The sequence below is a fragment of the Caretta caretta genome, chromosome 1 (genome assembly GCF_965140235.1).
Source record: "Caretta caretta isolate rCarCar2 chromosome 1, rCarCar1.hap1, whole genome shotgun sequence".
Classification (NCBI taxonomy): Eukaryota; Metazoa; Chordata; order Testudines; family Cheloniidae; genus Caretta; species Caretta caretta.
The window spans coordinates 310,591,346-310,608,505 of record NC_134206.1 but is presented as its reverse complement, the minus strand read 5'-3'; the positions used below and the strand labels follow the sequence as shown (position 1 = coordinate 310,608,505).

The 17,160-nt window shown below is 41.0% G+C and overlaps 1 protein-coding gene across 3 annotated transcripts in view; it reads left to right on the top strand.

Moving 5' to 3' along the window:
• The window catches only part of FAM3C (FAM3 metabolism regulating signaling molecule C), a 67,821-nt gene that overhangs the window by 8,576 nt on the left and 42,085 nt on the right, over positions 1–17,160 (top strand). For all 3 annotated transcript variants that reach the window (XM_075124446.1, XM_048836193.2, XM_048836192.2), the window contains exons 2-5: positions 4,444–4,497; positions 9,798–9,902; positions 10,891–10,920; positions 12,546–12,669. In XM_075124446.1, coding sequence (XP_074980547.1) covers positions 4,485–4,497; positions 9,798–9,902; positions 10,891–10,920; positions 12,546–12,669 — 272 coding nt within the window. In that variant the 5' untranslated portion in view covers positions 4,444–4,484. The remainder of the gene's footprint in view (positions 1–4,443; positions 4,498–9,797; positions 9,903–10,890; positions 10,921–12,545; positions 12,670–17,160) is intronic.

The window sequence follows — 17,160 nt, the reverse complement described above, 5'->3', positions numbered from 1 at the left end:
AGGTGAGAAGAGACCAAATCCCTGGGTTTTTAGGACACTAAAAACCAATCAGATTCTTTTTAAAAAAAAAAAAAACAGAACTTTTTATTATAAAGAAAAAAGTAAAAGAAGCACTTCTGTAAAATCAGGATGGAAGGTAATTTTACAGGATAATCAGATTCAAAACACAGGATTCCCCTCTAGGCAAAACTTTAAAGTTACAAAAAACAGGGATAAACCTCCCTCTAAGCATAGGGAAAATTCACAAGCTAAAACAAAAGATATACTAACGCATTTCCTTGCTATTACTTACTATTCCTGTAATTTAGATGTATCATTCAGTAGGAGCTGGATTACTTGCTTGGTCTCTCTCTTTGTCTCCCTAGAGAACACATACAGAGCACAAAAACAAAGCCTTTCCCCCCGCCCCAGATTTGAAAGTATCTTCTTTCCCCATTGGTCCTTCTGGTCAGGTGCCAACCAGGTTAATTGAACTGATTAACCCCTTACGGGTAAGGGGATTCTGTACCTCTGGCCAAGAGGGATTTTATTTTACTGCATACATAAAGGTTGTTACCCTTTCCTTTATATTTATGACATGACCAACCATAAAGGCAAGTTTATTAACACCAGTGTGGGATGCACTGGCAAGGGTGCCGAGGTGATTTGGCATTTACTTGTTAGGCGGGAATGAAGTCCTTTTGCGTTCAAATAACATGGTTATGAATGGGGTGTCTGTGCCCACTGTTGTTTTTCCACTCTGCTGCCACAGCTCATGACGCTGTACCATGATACAAGAGCACCTGGAAGAGAGAGGTTTAATTGCACACAGAGCAGTTACAGGATGGTGACAGAATGTGCACTTGGCCAACTGAAGGCAAGATGGCACTCACCTGCATACCCATTTGAATGCCAGTATTCCTAATGCCACTTGTATTGCCCTATGCAATATCTGGAAGGAAAAGGGCAAGAGCTTTCACCGCTCTCAAGACAGTACTGGTTTGCAGGCCTGGTACAGACAAAAAGCCCCTGTCATCACTGGAACTAGGTCCTGGTGAGTAAGGGAAACAAGGGATGCCTTAGGAGGTGGAAGTTGCCATACAAACTGTAAGAGGCTAATTAATTAAGATGAGCTATTATCAGCAGGAGAAAAAACATATTTAATCTATTTCCCTATGTTAAGTATCCTCACACCTTCTTGTCAACTGTCTGAATGGGCCATCTTGATTATCACTACAAAAGATTTTTTTCTCCTGCTGATAGCTCATCTTAATTAATTAGCCTCTTACAGTGTGCATGGCAACTTCCACCTTCCGTGTGTTTGTGTGTGTGTGTGTGTGTGTGTATGTGTATATCTTCTTACTATATGTTCCATTCTGTGCATCCGATGAAGTGGGCTGTAGCCCATGAAAGCTTATACTCTAATAAATTTGTTAGTCTCTAAGATGCCACAAGTACTCCTGTTCTTTTTACTGTATTGAGGGTGAGGGATTCTGCATTTAGCTGCATACTGAAATAAATAGTGTGTGTGGTGGGGGGGGATTCTCAGGAGGTTTCTCAGTTGCCTACACCGATAGTGATCTCCTACAGTGTGCTTGCTCATGGCCAATTACTTATCATCTGGACATTTTGCATAGCTTGTGATGGATATGCTAGGAAAGTTTCACTCTTAGTGTAAGCAGTGAACATTTAGCGCCAAATTCCTCTCTACTCTTGAAAGTGCCTGTTGATATTTTAAGGTCTTGGTCTCTTTCTTTGTGTGGAGAGAAGGAGGGTTTCTCAGGTCTTTCCATTTTTTCCTTTCATTTACTATCCTCCTCACTACTAACCCTTACTCCCATAAAAATTTAAGCAGTATATCATAGTCACCCTACCTATAGCAGAGAGGAGCTGGACATGGATCTCTGAACTCAATAGTGCGACTTTGAATACAAGCCAAAAGAAGTTGTTTGAATAGTGGAAAGTTCACCCTCTCCCAGGGCTTATGTAGGGTTGAGAGAGTTTTCTGAACGATGTAGAGCAAATAGGATTTTTTCACTGTTGTAGTATTCAAAAGCACGGAGTCTCAGGGATGTTGTGGTACTGTCATATACAGCTGTTTCATAAAGCCTTATATTAGGCATCAACCATTCATTTACACATTCTTTTCCATTTCATGCAGATTTCCTTTTATCCAAAGGAGATATTGGTTACAGGCTACATTATTGGTCTGAGTATCGTGTGCATTTTAAGGTAACTTGTAGAGGTCTTCTCGGGCCTGATTTTTAATCCAGACCCAAATTGACCCAAGCCTAAGAGGGTCGAGTCATTTTCCAACTACCGATGTCAGGTTTGTGTCAGGTTGGAAAACAACTGATCCTCTTGGGCTCAGGTTGGCTCTTCTCCTTACTGTGAGGTTGGCACGGCAGTAGTTGCGTGCACTGCTCCTGCTGTGGTGGGTGTGTGCACTGCGGGATGAGGCTCTGTGATTCCTTGGCACATGCACTCCCCAGCAAACACAGCACAGTGTGGTGACAGTGTCCGGCAGGAGCAGGTCAAGCAGCGCCATCACCATAGGCCTGGGGAGGAGAGCCGACCTGGGCCTTCAGGAGTCTATAGTTTTCCAAACCAATGCGAACTTGACACTTGAAGTTGGGTCCTGTTAGGTTTGAGTGAGGTTGCAGGCTCTAGTAACTTGAATCTGAGTTTCTTATGCATTATTAAATGGTAAGAAATGAGCGAGTGAAATAGTAAATAGCTTAGTAGCCTAATCTTTTCCTGCTAAGCTTCCAAGCAGAATCTAATTTCAGCTCAGTGAAAAACGTGAAAACCCTTTCACGCCACAGGTACGGAAGTACATATTACAGTGGTTCTTAGGAGCCTCTGCAGCCTTATCAATAAATATTAGAGAATGCTGTCTCCTTTGTTCCAGTGTTCAGCCAAATGCTTCCTAAATTACTTATCCAGTGTCAGAATAGCCAAAACTTTAACACTTTGACTAAACCTAGACACCTCTGGCCTGATTTTTTTCAGTGGATCAGAGTCCTGAACCTTTCATTGGGTTCTCAGCAGGTGCTCAGAATCTCTTGGCATCTTAGTTTGAAAATTTTGGAAGTTTCTGTGGGAGTTTTGCCATTTAAAAATTGGGGATAATACTTAACCATCCTCACAGGATTGTTTAAGGCTTAGTGCAAGTAATGTTTGTAAAGTGCTTGGAGATCTTCAGCTGGAAGGTGCTATGGAAGTGCATTTGATTTTTCCAGTAACTGAAAGATAATCTGTGAAATAACAATTTATTTACGAACACTCCATTTTATGTGAAAGTTTTATAAATGTTGTAGATGTTTTCTAAAATACCTTTTTAGATTAGAATTAGCTTGTCACTGTAGAGATGCTGAAGTTCTGGCTGAGGCAGTACTATCAGTCTAATCCCCTATTTTCAGATACTTGTCACTTTTCTGGAAAGTTATCTCTGGAATTTAAATTTCTCATTCTTGTGAGCTCTTGTGTGTGTGCATGCGTGCATGTAGTAAAGTTCTCTTAGTTGTTTGAGCATATCAAAATGTATACCTTTTCACTTTCAATATTTTGATAACTAACTCAGAAGATTTAATTTTAAAAATTCAAACTTACATATCATATGTAGTCTTCAGGTAAGTGTGCTTACTGCTTGGGGGGGTGGGGGGGGCGTATTCTGGTTACCTTAGCTCCATCTTTTTCTGAGCACTGTTCTTGGAGTGCCCTTTTAAGCACCAACTTTCTACAGTTGCCATCTGTAAATTTAACTAATAAAATGCATATAGGTGAATAGATTTATCAAGGTACATATCTTTTCTTCTTGCATTTCAGACATTACTTTGCTGAAGAAAAGTGGAGTTTTTTTGTGCACAGACTTTGCAATGTTGTCATTAACTATTTTTAACTATAATCTAGAGAGAAAATCCTCAGGTTTGACATGCCACTCTTCAATAAAACATAATCTTGGTACAAAAGGTCACTAGAAATTTGAAAGAGTGCAGATAGGTTTTTTTGTGTGTGCACCCTCCATGTTGTATGTTTACATTTGTACAATACAAATTGAACACCTTCAAGAAAACCAGGTACATCATCCAATTTCCTTGGTAATTGATTGAGAGTATAATGTGTCATATCAAAACAGGCTGAAAATAAGGTGAGTTTATGAAGGATTTCGTTAAATTCAGAAATGAATGATTAAAATAACAAAACATTCAGGTAGCTTGCTTTATACTTGAGTGACAAATGAGAGCAGTGCATCAGAAATCAATCCAATATACTCTTTCACTGTACGCACTAAGAAATCAAGGCTTAATAGCGGGCTAACTATTAAGTGATCAGCAAAATCGTTATTAGCACTACAAGCTTGGAAACCCTAATTCTGTGATCGAATTAACAAACAAAAACAGTAGTAAAATTTCTTATTTGCCTTGAGTTCTAATTTTTGTGCCTTCTATCTTCTCCTTTTAGGTCGTTTGATTAGTGCAATTGTGCTACTGACAAGACTAAACATGAGGGTAGCAGGTAAGAAAAACAGTCACTGGGATCAGATTTATGTGACTTTTAAAATAAGCCGTATACTGCATTAATGAGTAAAGGATAATCCTGATGTTTTTTGTTGTATCTAACTTCTGAAAGAAGCACCACAGCTTTAATTTAATGGAAACAGTATTGCTTTGCTATTTTTAGCTGTCTGTGAAGTATGGCATTAAGTAATCATGAATGGCGGAAAAAAATCGTGTATGTTTATTTTCTCCATACCCGTACCATCCAGCTTCCCTGAAGGTCAGAAGGAAGAAGCAAATGTGAATTTGGTCTTCCTCGGAGTTTCTCAGTGTAACCCTGGCTTCCAGCTTTCTATATGTAGTTCATTGAATTATTGTATATGCATTTCAGTTACTAAACGGGACTTTTTGCAGGGGAGAGGTTCAAGTTTATTGGAAGAAAACATTATGTCCAATGAAATGGCTAAATGTTTATTTGCCACTTTCAGCCAAAATAACTCCTCCTGCAGTCCAGTCTTTGTTTATTAGTATTCTTGATATGAGAGACATCTCAAAAGAATGCAAAAAATACTCTATACATCACTAAATTTAAAAAGTGTATTTAGCACCTTTCGCATCAGATGTCTGATGGATCTTTTTATATATTTTTAAATCTTTTAAACAAATATCAGTTGTTCTAATCGTAGTGCAAAGAAACACCAGTCATTTTAGTAAATAACCCCAAAGAAGTGATATACACATTAGAAATTCAGGAAACCTAACAAATGTATACAGTGAAGTTTAGTACAATAGGAAGAAATGGAATTCGAAATTTTTCAGGACTTCAAGATATGTTTTTAATGTAAATGTTACGAGTGTTCTGGGTATTTGTAAGGCAAAGGTCACTAAGATGAAGGAATTAGAAATGGGTAACTGTTCCAAAACGGAGAGAAGAAATAAATAGAAATGTCCTGTATAGAAGGAATACAGCATTACTTCTGGGGGGGTTCTGTGTGATTGCGCGCATGCAGAATTGCGCCCTCCCCTCCCCCCACAAAATTCCTGTGCTTGCCTGCAGAAAACTGCAGCGAAGCAAAGGGAAGCTGCACTGGGGAGGGCAGGGGCGACGACCATGGGTGCAGTTTTGGGCAGGGGATTGCCCCCCTCCAAACAGAAGTGAGGCGTGGGGGCCACACAGGGTTATGTGCCACTGGGCCCCCCACCCCCATCTCTGCAAGCGCAGAGCTGCCCAGCTGAAGGAGGCTGCATGTTGGTTCAACTGACTCTGCAGCTGAATGCCACCTCCTGGGTCCTAGTGCCAATTGAGCTCCCCTTCTGTGTGCTGGGAGCCTTCCTCTTTTCTGTGCAACAGTGAGTGCCGGTGGAGGGGAAGAGGCAGTGGGGAAGGAATTGGGGGTGGAATAGGGCAGGGGAATGCGCGAGTGAGGGGAGGGAGATGGAGAAGAAAAGGGGATAGGGGAATCCCGGGGGGGAAGAGGGAGACCAGCATGCGGCATCCCTTGGCAGCAGCTGGGGCTCCCCTGTTAAGCACGACTATCGAAACCTCACCCTGACAAGCCCTACTCCCCTACCCATGGACTCCTCCGACCAGCCTGCCACACCCAGACCCTTACCTCACTGATTCCAAAGCAGCTGTACCTGGACCCCTCTCCCCCCACTGAGCCCCAATCACCTTCACTTGGATTGTCTGCAGAGTCCCATTGCCCCTGCACCCAGAACCCCCCTACAAGCCCCTGTGCATCCAAATGTCCCACTGAGCTGCCCGCACCCAGAGTGCCCCACACCTGGATCCCGTACACCCGAAGCCCCTCCACACTTGGATCCTGCTGGGCTGAGCCTGCCAACCCACACCTGGTGCACCTGGCACAGAGGGCCCCAGAGAGTTTCTGGGGCAGGTCCAGCCCTTGCACTGTGTCAGGGTCAGGTGCAGCCTCACTGCCGAGTCCCTGCAGTGGGGGAGGTGGGGGTTTCAGGGTGATCTGCCACCTCAGTGCAGCCAGTGGGCCTGTGCTTCCCCACTGCCATGCTGAAGCCACATTTATTTATTAACAAATAAAATGTGCAGAATTTTAAAATATTGTGTACGCTATTTTTAATTTTTTGGTGCAGAATTCCCTCAGCAGTAACAGCATATCAGAGACCGACTGGATAGAGTTCAGAAAGAAACTGAGGGAGTGAAAGCTGAATAAACCTAGCATTTGGAGAGCAGTAATAGAGAGGTCTCTGAGAAGCCTATTTACCTACGAGAAAGGAAGCAGGAAACTTCAAAGAAAATTCAATAGTGTATTACATCTGTATCACAACTAAAGAATTTTAAGGCATTCTTTTGCTATGTACATTTGTACTGTTGTGTTGCAGGAGGAATGTGTGTGTGCTCTAGTTAATAGTCTGACAAACTGTTAGACTTTTCAGCAGTTCGATTCATAGGTTAACTTAGTAACAGTTGCTTCAAAGGTTTCAGAGGAACAGCCGTGTTAGTCTGTATTCGCAAAAAGAAAAGGAGTACTTGTGGCACCTTAGAGACTAACCAATTTATTTGAGCTCACGAAAGCTCATGCTCAAATAAATTGGTTAGTCTCTAAGGTGCCACAAGTACTCCTTTTCTAGTTGCTTCAAAGTAATCCGGGAAGAAAGCATGACTACATGCTTTCTCAACATTGAAGTTAACATTATTCAGGCTGTGATAAAGGAATAGTGCATGGAACATACATTTTTATTAATTGTATTAGGTATGCTTACATCTGAGCTTAGTTCAAACAGACTCCCTGTTGGGGGTCTGGTGAAAGTCCATTTTATGCTGCAGCAGGAGTAGGCAGATTTTGGTAAGACTGGGAAATGCTCTGTTTTCTGGAAGGTGAATTAGGTCACCAGTGGTGGTTGTCTACTACGATAATCTTCCTCATTTTATTTCCTGCTGTCAGCCCTGCTAAGAGCTCACAATTAGGGCAGAACCTGGTAAATTTTTTGTCTGTAATCTTGTTGGTAAACCCCGTAACACATTCTCTTCTTCTGTTGACGTTTCTTAGCTATAGTAAGCAAGTACTTTAGTGGAGTGCTTTTAGTTCAAAGATTAAAGGAAGTGCTCTCTTAGAAATGTGTTTTCTCTTTTATAGAGAGAGCCCATACAATTCCACGGGAGGGCTTAGAATTCTGTGGTGTTTCTTTGGTGCTGGTACTGTCTGCCCACACTTTCTTGCCTATTCTGGATCAACAAAACATGAATCATCTGTCTAATTTACTATATATCCTGTTCCAAAATCTACTTTTTTTGGTAGATGTGACCTTGAAAAATAAAATCAAACCACTGTATAACCTAAAAATAACCTCCAGGAAAGATGTAATAAGTTACATCTGAGACGTTGAGAAAGTATATAGATAAAATGTCAAATAGATGCAAATATTAGCATTAAAATACTTTCAGAAAACTGTTTTAAGTTTTGAATTTGCTTTGAGTTACCAAGAGTATTAACTATAGTTAAGGCTGCGAGTCTATCATGGAGGTCACGGATTTCGTGACTTTCTGGTCCGAGCAGCTCGGGTGGCCCTGGCGCAGCCGCTGCTGGGGCAGTCTTGGCCCCCATCCCCCCAGCACCTGTGGTTGTCCTCAGGCCGCCGCCCCCTGCCCTGGAGCACCAGTTTAGGGTTGCCAATTTTGGTTGCATGTATTCCTGGAGATTTAATCACATGACATAATCTTTAATTCCTGGAGACTCCCGGACAATCCTGGAGGGTTGGCAACTCTACACCAGCAGCGGTCCCGGGCCACCCCGTGCCCTGGAGCCCCCTTCCAGAGCACCTGTGGTGCCCTGGAGTCCCCCCCTCCAGAGCACGCAAGATTTAGTCAGGGGTATATAGTACAAGCCATGGAGAGGTCATGGGCTGTGAATTTTTGTTTAGTGCTAGTGACCTGTCTATGACTTTTGCTAAAAATACCCATGAGTAAAAAGTGGCCTTAACTGTAGTTTTGTCAAATAAAATTATTGTAGGCATATAGCCCCCCCCCCCCAATTGCTCCCACCCAGCTCCCCTCCCCAAACTCTTGATTGCTTCCAACCCAGCTTAGGGTTACCATCTTTCAAGTTCCCAGAGAGAGGGCACTGCCAGGGGTATTTGGAGAGGTGCTGGAGGGGTTTGTGAGTACTGGGAGGGGTATTTGGGGGGTGCTGGCAGGGATTTTGGGGGGTACTGTTGGGGTACCTGCAGCCTCACTCTTGAAGTGGGGGGCAGTGTTGCTTCCTGTCATTGGCAGAGCAGCTGGCACAAGGCCAGGATGCAGCGCCAGCCCATCAGTCAGTGCCACGCCAGCCCATCATGGGCCTCTCCCCCTTCCCAGGGCTGGGAGCCAGGGCCTGGCTCTGTCACCCCTCCTAGCTGGGCTCTGAGGCCCCATGGCAGGGCAGGTGGCCCAGCAAGAGGCGCTTTACAGCTCCGCTTTCCTGGTGGGCCAGCAACCCAGCTCAGGCTCCCCTCCGCTGATCGCCTGCCACCTCCCTACCCACCCCTCCCGGAGAGGCTCCTGCTGCCTCACTCACTGAGCCCGGATGCCAGCACTTGCTCATTCGCTCACATGGCCTCTCTGTTGCTGCCAGCTGGTGGAGGACAGAGCTGGCGGGGGTAGGGCTGCGCTTGCACCATTTGGGGACACACTGTGCACTTCAGCCCGGCCCAGCCACCCACCCCCTGCTAGCAGGGCCCTGTGCTGCAGAGCAGGTACGGCTCCAGCCCCGGCTTGGCTTCAGCCCGTTTGACCTTTGCAGTCCACTCAGAAGTGTCTGGCAGTCCAGATTTGGCCAGCGTTCACCTAGTGACTATCCCAATCTAGCATATATATTGTTCTGTAAATGCCAATGTGATTGACAAAGCCTTGGCTGGGATGATTTAGTTGGTGTTGGTCCTGCTTTGAGCAGGGATTGGGCTGGATGACCTCCTGAGGTCTCTTTCAACCCTAATCTTCTATGATTCTATGATTCCAACATGCTATTGATAAACTGTGAGATGTGAATTGGTGCCCCATCCTAGGGTGGAACATAGCAGTCAGAGGTACAGCTGAGCCTCACAGTATCGTTATCTATAGCAGTGATTTAAGTTCACACCTTGACAGTACGAAGCTTCACTTTTGATTTATTTTTCATGTACGTACTTTTTGTTTACTTCATTTCACAGTTTGTAACATATTTCTGGCAGCATTGTAATAGCTTTTTTTAACACAATTCACTGTGGATTTCTCATGCAGTTTATTTTTTGTGTTTAAAACTGATATATATAAATTGTAAAATATAAATAGATGCCAAAAACTTTATTTTCTGTGGTTCTGAATAGGTGCTGTAAAGTTGGTGGTAGCTGTCTCAATATTTCTACTGACATTTTATGTCATATCTCAAGTATTTGAGATAAAAATGGATACAAACTTAGGAAACCTGTTTGGTAAGTGATGACTTCTGTTTTCCCCGCACAAATCTAATTTGCCTTGAATACAGATTAAGTACTACACGCTCTTTCCATGGTTAGCCTTGCATGTTCATGTTCCAGAAGAATTCATGTTTTTAAGAATGTACTTTTATGTTCTGCATTAAAAGGTAAAATATTAATATTTACAAATTTTAATGTGAATATTTTAGCTTAAAAAGTTCACATTCAGAATATAAACAAGATTCATGCACAGATCATGTTTAGCAACAGATCATGTTTAATAGTATTTGTGGTTTTAGTCAAATGGTCTATAGACTGAGGGTATAACAAGAGTGCACAGTGTGATTGTAGTCATGTTGGTTCCAGGAAGTTTGAGAGACAAGGTGAGTTAGGTAATATCTTTTATTGCACCAACTTCTGTTGGCGAGAGAGACAAGCTTTCACGCTACACAGCTTTTTTTCAGGCTGGGAAAGTTACTTCTGTGCCATAGCTAAATACAAGATCAAACAATTAGTTTAGCATAAGTAGTTAACGCGTATTCTAAGGGACCACTTCACCCTGAATATGTGCTAAGTACTTATGGGGTAGTCAATTATTTTTTGTCAAGTTCAAATTTAGACACCTACACTCTGATTTTTTTTCAGAGGGATTGAGCACCTACAACTTCAGGGATCTCTGGGAGCTCAACATATCTATTACCAAATCCTCTGTATCTGAAATTGGCCAACCAAAACTTGAAGCACAAAATGTTAGACTGCATTTCAGAATTTGGCCCCTTAATTTTTGTGTGTCTTACTGTAAATGTTTGTGCTTTATATTTGAATATGATGGTGGGAGGTATTAAATGGAGTATCATAAACAATCAAACATATTTTTATAGATCTGCAAAAAACCAAATTAATGGGATTATAAACATTTTACAAATGAAATATCATTGTAACTAAAGCTTTTTAAAAAACATTGTAACTAAAGTTTTTTAAAAACTTTCTTCTGTGTTTTTAGCTAGATCAGCATTAGAGGCAGCTGCACGCCGTAAGTATTTCATATGCCATAGTTACTGCAGTGTGTATTTACTTTTGTCTGTATATACAATATTGCTGTGACTTTTAAATACTGACTGTCACTTTGATATGAAAATTGCCACCTGTACATAAAAATGCAATGAGAATAGATTCAAAGTAGAAGATTGTTTCATGTTTAACCAGAGAATTGCATTTGTTAGATCAGCATATGTCAGAATAAGTATTTTAATGGTTTGTGAGATTGTACCTAATTAATTTTACTGTTACATATACAGTATTTAAGCTGCAGTTCCATGTGTGATTGATCAGTATTTTCTTTGTGCTCTTTTGGTCAAGTACAAGATAGGATATGTGGGAAATAAGTTTACTTTTATTCCTGGATAGAGACAGATTACACTAACTGGTATTATTTATTTATTTATTTATTTATTCGGAGTATAAATAAGTTTCTTATGAAGGATATATGATGCGGCTCTTGAGTATTAATATGTTTTGAAGAGGGTTCCCGATAGCCCTTAAAAAGGTGACCAAACCATTCGCTGAAAATCTTCTGTCCCAGCTTTTAAGTAGAGCCCTGCACAGATACAAATTTAGATCCGCAAATGCGGATATCTGCAGATATAAATTGATATCTGCGGTACCACAGGACTCTCTCTGGAACCACAGCTGCAAAAGGAGCAGAACGTGGGGCTGCCCGCTGGCAACTCCTCTGGCACAGCGGTACCGCCCCCAGCCCTGTCCTCCGGCACGGCTGTACAGACCTCAGACAGGAGATGCAGTCATGCAAACCTCTGCGTGGAAGGGACAGGTGCAGGACTTGGGGTGGTACAGCCGCATGGAGAAGCTGCTGGCACGGGACGCTGGTTCTTGGGGGCGGCGGCCCCACGTTCTACTGCTTTCGCAGTTGTGGTTCTCTAGATACCAATTTGTATCTGCGGATATAAATTTGTATCCATGCAGGGATCTACTTTTAAGCACTTGATTCAAGATGTCTTTGTTACATTATTTAAGCAAGGAGAAAAGTTGTGTGTGTTCATGTGCCACAGGACTGGAATCTGGGAGATGTAAGTTCTGTTTCTACCTCTGCCGCAAAATTCTGATGTGACTTCAGGCAAGTCATTTAGGGAATGATCCAAAGCCCACAGAAGTTAATGGAAAGATTCCCGTTGACTTTAGTGGGTTTTGGATCAGGTCCATAATTTTTCTGTATCTGTTTCTCCATTTATAAAAAGGAGATATGCACTTACCTCACAAGTGAGATTAAATGAATGTTTGTGAAGTGCCTTTTCCCAGAATTGAGTATACAGTCTGAGTTATGCACTGTTGTTGTCACCATATTGACCCCAGAATATATGAAAGACAAGGTTGGTGAGGTAATATCCTTTATTGGACCAACTTCTGTTGGTGAGAGAGACAAGCTTCTGAGCTTATATAGTGCTCTTCCTCAAGGGCTAAACTCTGCGTAAGCTCATAAGCTCGTCTGTCTCGCCAACAGAAGTTGGTCCAATAAAGGATATTACCTCACCCACCTTGTGTCTCTACATAGGCTGAGATTATTTGTGACTTCCCTCCACCTTTTCCTTAGATTTTTTTATTTACTGTCATATCTAAATCATATTTATTTCCTTTCTAAAGCTACAAAACCACCCAGATATAAATGTGGGATTTCAAAAGCTTGTCCTGAAAAGCACTTTGCCTTCAAAATGGCAAGTGGAGCAGCCAACGTAGTTGGGCCAAAAATTTGTGTAGAAGATAATGTGTAAGTATTTGCTTATCTGGCAGATTATCTGTATGTACCTTTTTAAAATCTATTTTGGATAATTGCTCAGTCAGAATCTCTTGAATTCAGACTATAACGTATTGATTGTTTTGCTGAAGTAAATAGAACATTTTTTTGTTTACTCTTTAGTTTAATATGCAAACAAATATCTGAATTGGTGCAAACACACTTTTTTCATGTACTTTTGACACTCGCTAGCTGTATGAGGGATTGTATTGTGGAATTGTTATGGTTTGCAAAATACTTTTTAAACTCCATCAGGCCAATGACAGATAAAATATATTTTTAGCATTTCTTTAAAAGAGCCCTGACAGGGTAAAAAGACAGATATTTTAATAATAAAAAGGTAATTACATTTTGCTGGTATCTTAAATTACTAGACCTAAATTTTAAAAATCCAATTCACTTTTCACTATTTACAGTAAAGTCACTTAGTTTGATTAATAATATTAGACTATTGTTTCCGTTTCTAGTAACTTTCACTTTTTATATCCACTACTTCCTTGCTGCAAAGGTTGGGTTGCATGCACTGTAGGGGAACTTTTGAAAAATTGTATTCTTTGAGGTTATTAAATTGAATAAAAACTTAGTAGTTTTTTAATGCAGCCCTTTTAAAAATACAAAATCTGTTTTATGCCTGAGCTATTTGTGTTCCTTAATATTAAACTAATTGGATTATTTCATCAGTGTGCTAATTTTGTTCCAGACAGTCTCACTTCTTACATCATGATTACCCTTGATTTTACCCCATAGAGTACATGTGACTTTATAGGTTACAGCTTACCAGCTCAGTTTCTGAATAAGTTGCATTGCAAAAGGATTTTTGGTATTGCTACAACTACTAAGAACTTTGTTTATTCCAGTCACAATTAATCAGCATTCATGTGAAGGCTGGCTTTAAAATAGCACAGTATAATTGTACAGTATAATTCTCCCAGCGCACACTATTCTGGTGCTGCATAATTCCAATATGTCTTATGTCAAACTATGCAGAGTTGTTCCAAAATAACTGGCAATTTTTCAGTGACCATCATAACACAATGTATTCTGCTGCAGATGACAATTTAACTACAACATAATTTCAAGTAGAGGACTAGATTGTCATCAGAGTGTACTGTGTTTAAAGAGACTTTGTAAGATTAGAAGCATTTGAGCCAAAGGATTGGCTTTGTCTTCAAGACTGTACCCTGTCATGATCACTTAACTCTAGTAACACAGATTCATTGAGGCTGGAATATACTAAGCTAACATGCTGAAGAATAGATAGTTAACATGCTTAACTATGGACAGATGTTCCTTCAACCCATCCTTGCACAGCCAGTACTATACCCACCACTGACTCAGCAAGTTGGTTAGACTGCTTAAGATCCAGTTTGGCTAGATTTTTCACTGCGCTGCCGAACTGGACTTTAAACAAACTATGAAACTTGGTTAAGTGGCTGGCCAGCCACATTCATTAAAGTTCAGTGCTATAATTGTCCTTAGAACTTAATCAGCAAACTAGTACTTATGAAATAAGTCAGTTCCAGAACATGAAACTAATTATGGTTGGTATAACTGGATTCTTTAGGAGTTGCCCCCCTCTTTTTTAGCTAGGCAGCAATCGTAATACTTTGCCTCTTTCAAATGAGACACAACCCTCTTGAAATCTTTCAGTGGAGCAGAAGTGTTAACTTCAGTTTCTTGACCAAACTTTAACTTAGGTAGTTATATCTGTCAGCCTAAAATTTTCCTGTAAAATTCCTTGCGTAGTTGAGGAAATTATTCTTTAATTCCCTCCTAAAACCCTGTTATCTAATGTTGCTGCCTCAGAAGTGCCCTAATTTTCTTGGGGGGGAGTGAGTGGTCCCAATATTGTTTTATATAGAGTCATATAAAAAGTAGTTTCTAAAGTGCTTGGGATCCATCAAGATGAGAATGAAGATGGTTTGAGGTTTCAGAGTGGTAGCCATGTTAGTCTGTATCAGCAAAAAGAATGAGGAGTACTTGTGGCACCCTAGAGACTAACACATTTATTTGAGCGTAAGCTTTTGTGGGCTAAAACCCACTTCATCGGATGCATGCAGTGGAAAATACAGTAGGAAGATAGATATATATACACACACAGAGAACATGGAAAAAATGGGTGTTGCCATACCCACTGTAACAAGAATGATCCATTAAGGTGAGCTCTTTTCAGCAGGAGAAAAAAAAACCTTTTGTAGTGGAAAAAAAATCTTTATTATGTATTTTCAAGCTTAACACAAGATTATGTTGTGTGTAAAAAGGGAGTGTAGTCTCATAGCACAGAACTAGGAAGGGCTACTGGGTTATGTTTCCAATCTTGTCAGTGAATCAATTTGTGACCTTGGGCAATTAATCTAATCCCTTGGTCCCTCAGTCTACCAGTCTATACAATGGATGTAATAAAATTTACCAACTTCTCAAGGTGTTTGAGGCAAAATATTTGAAAAGATTTTTGGAAAGCCAGAGATGAAATGCTATATATGTGCATCATATTAGCTGTTTGTTATTTTATTTTTATTTTTTAATCTCAAATAGTTAAATAAGGAGTGGTATGTGTGTTGATTTGTTTGGCAAAGCTTCTGTTGTAATTGTGTCAGATTCTCCTCTGGAACACGTGATAAAAAACCAGAGGCACTTCTTAGTAACAAATAACTTAATAGTTCTGTTTGTATGATGTACTGTTATCCTGCATCATGTGTATGGGATCTTCTGCATCAATTTACTGTACACTTTTTTGGCAAAAAGTATTATGTCTGCTAACTTCCTGTGAGGGTACCTTTTTAATGTTTCTTGGTTTTATATACACAATTAAGAATCTACATTTATAGATTTATAGACGTCTTTGTTTTTGAATGCAATGCCTTTGACTTACATTTTAGAAGCCCACATAATATGCTGACTCGAAGTTTGGATTAGTATTCTAAAACCAACAAGCTGCTGCTCTCTTGTGAGAAATTCAGTGTTACATTTGTACATGCTTATGACTGCTGCTGCCACCTGGAGGGTGAGGAGAAAGATCTAGCCACTTTGCAAGAATTCATTTTAGATAATGCAGCTGTTTTATGGTTGCTTCAAATTGCCCTTCGTTATCTGTGCTCAGGTGATTATTCAAATTTGTTTGTACAGTAACTCCTTGCTTAATGTTGTAGTTATGGGTATACACACACAAACACACACACACAAAGTATAAGTTTTAAACAAGTTAATATTGTGCACAGCAATGATGATTGTGAAGCTTGGTTGAGGTGGTGGAGTCAGGGTGGAAGAGGGTGGGATATTTCCCAGGGAATGCCTTACTGCTAAATGATGAACTAGCACTTGGCTGAACGCTCAAGGGTTAACCCATTGTTAATGTAGCCTCACACTCTACAAGGTGGCACGAATGGAGGAAGGACACACAGCATGGCACAGAGAGATAGACATACCCTCTGTGTGTGTGTGTGAGAGAAAGAGAGAGAGACACCATGTCTGTGAGAGATGCGCATTGCCCCTTTAAGTACACTCTAAGTACACTGCCTTTTAAAGTAGATCAGCAAGTTGAGACAGCAGCTGCTGCCAGCAAGCTCCCTCCATCCTAAGACCTGTTGTGTATCCTGTCCTTCCCCCACTGCTCTGTGGAGATAGGGTACAGGAGCTGGGGGGAGGAGGACACCCTGACATTAGCAATTCTCTTTTTCCCCCCTGCACAGCAAGCAGGAGGCTCCCAGGGAGCAGCTCCAAGGAAGATTGCAGAAGCAGCACATGGCAGTAGGGGGAGGGACACCTGAACTGCCTGGCAGTTGATAGCCTGCTGGGTGGCTGCCACACAGGGAACTTAGGGGAGCTGATAGGGGTCTGCCAGCCCACCCTGGTTGCAAGCCCCCACCAGCTAGCTCAAATGGGTTGTTTTTCCTGCAAGCAGTGGACAAAGCAGGAGGCTGCCAAACAACGTTATAAGGGAGCATTACGCTACTTTAAACGTGCATGTTCTGATCAGCAACATAACAGTGAACCAACATTAACCTAGATAAGTAAGGAGTTACTGTACAGCAAACATCCAACAGCCAGCTAATAAAGCAAGTCAAATTGAATAGCACTGTTACGGAGGTAAATGAACATTAAATATAAATGAATGCTACTTGCTTTACGCAGAGGTCCAAAATCTGTTGACATTGCAGACTAAATTTCATTAGGAAATTTTCTTTTGGACGTTTGGCAATTTTGGGGGAAAATACAGTTTTCCTGTAGAGCTGGTGCAGTTCAAGATCCATGTAAGTATGAGATGAGATGATTCCCAAAACCTTGCATCTCATTATATCAGTACTGGATTGGTCTGAATGATTACTGCAGAATACTGTCATATCTCTTTCTACAATTTGATCCCTGAAGGCAGTTTTGGTCTAGTAGAAAACAATTGTTTGCTATGTTCCAGTAATATTATACTGAAGTAAAATGTTTGGTTGTAAAATTCCCTAAATAGTTAAT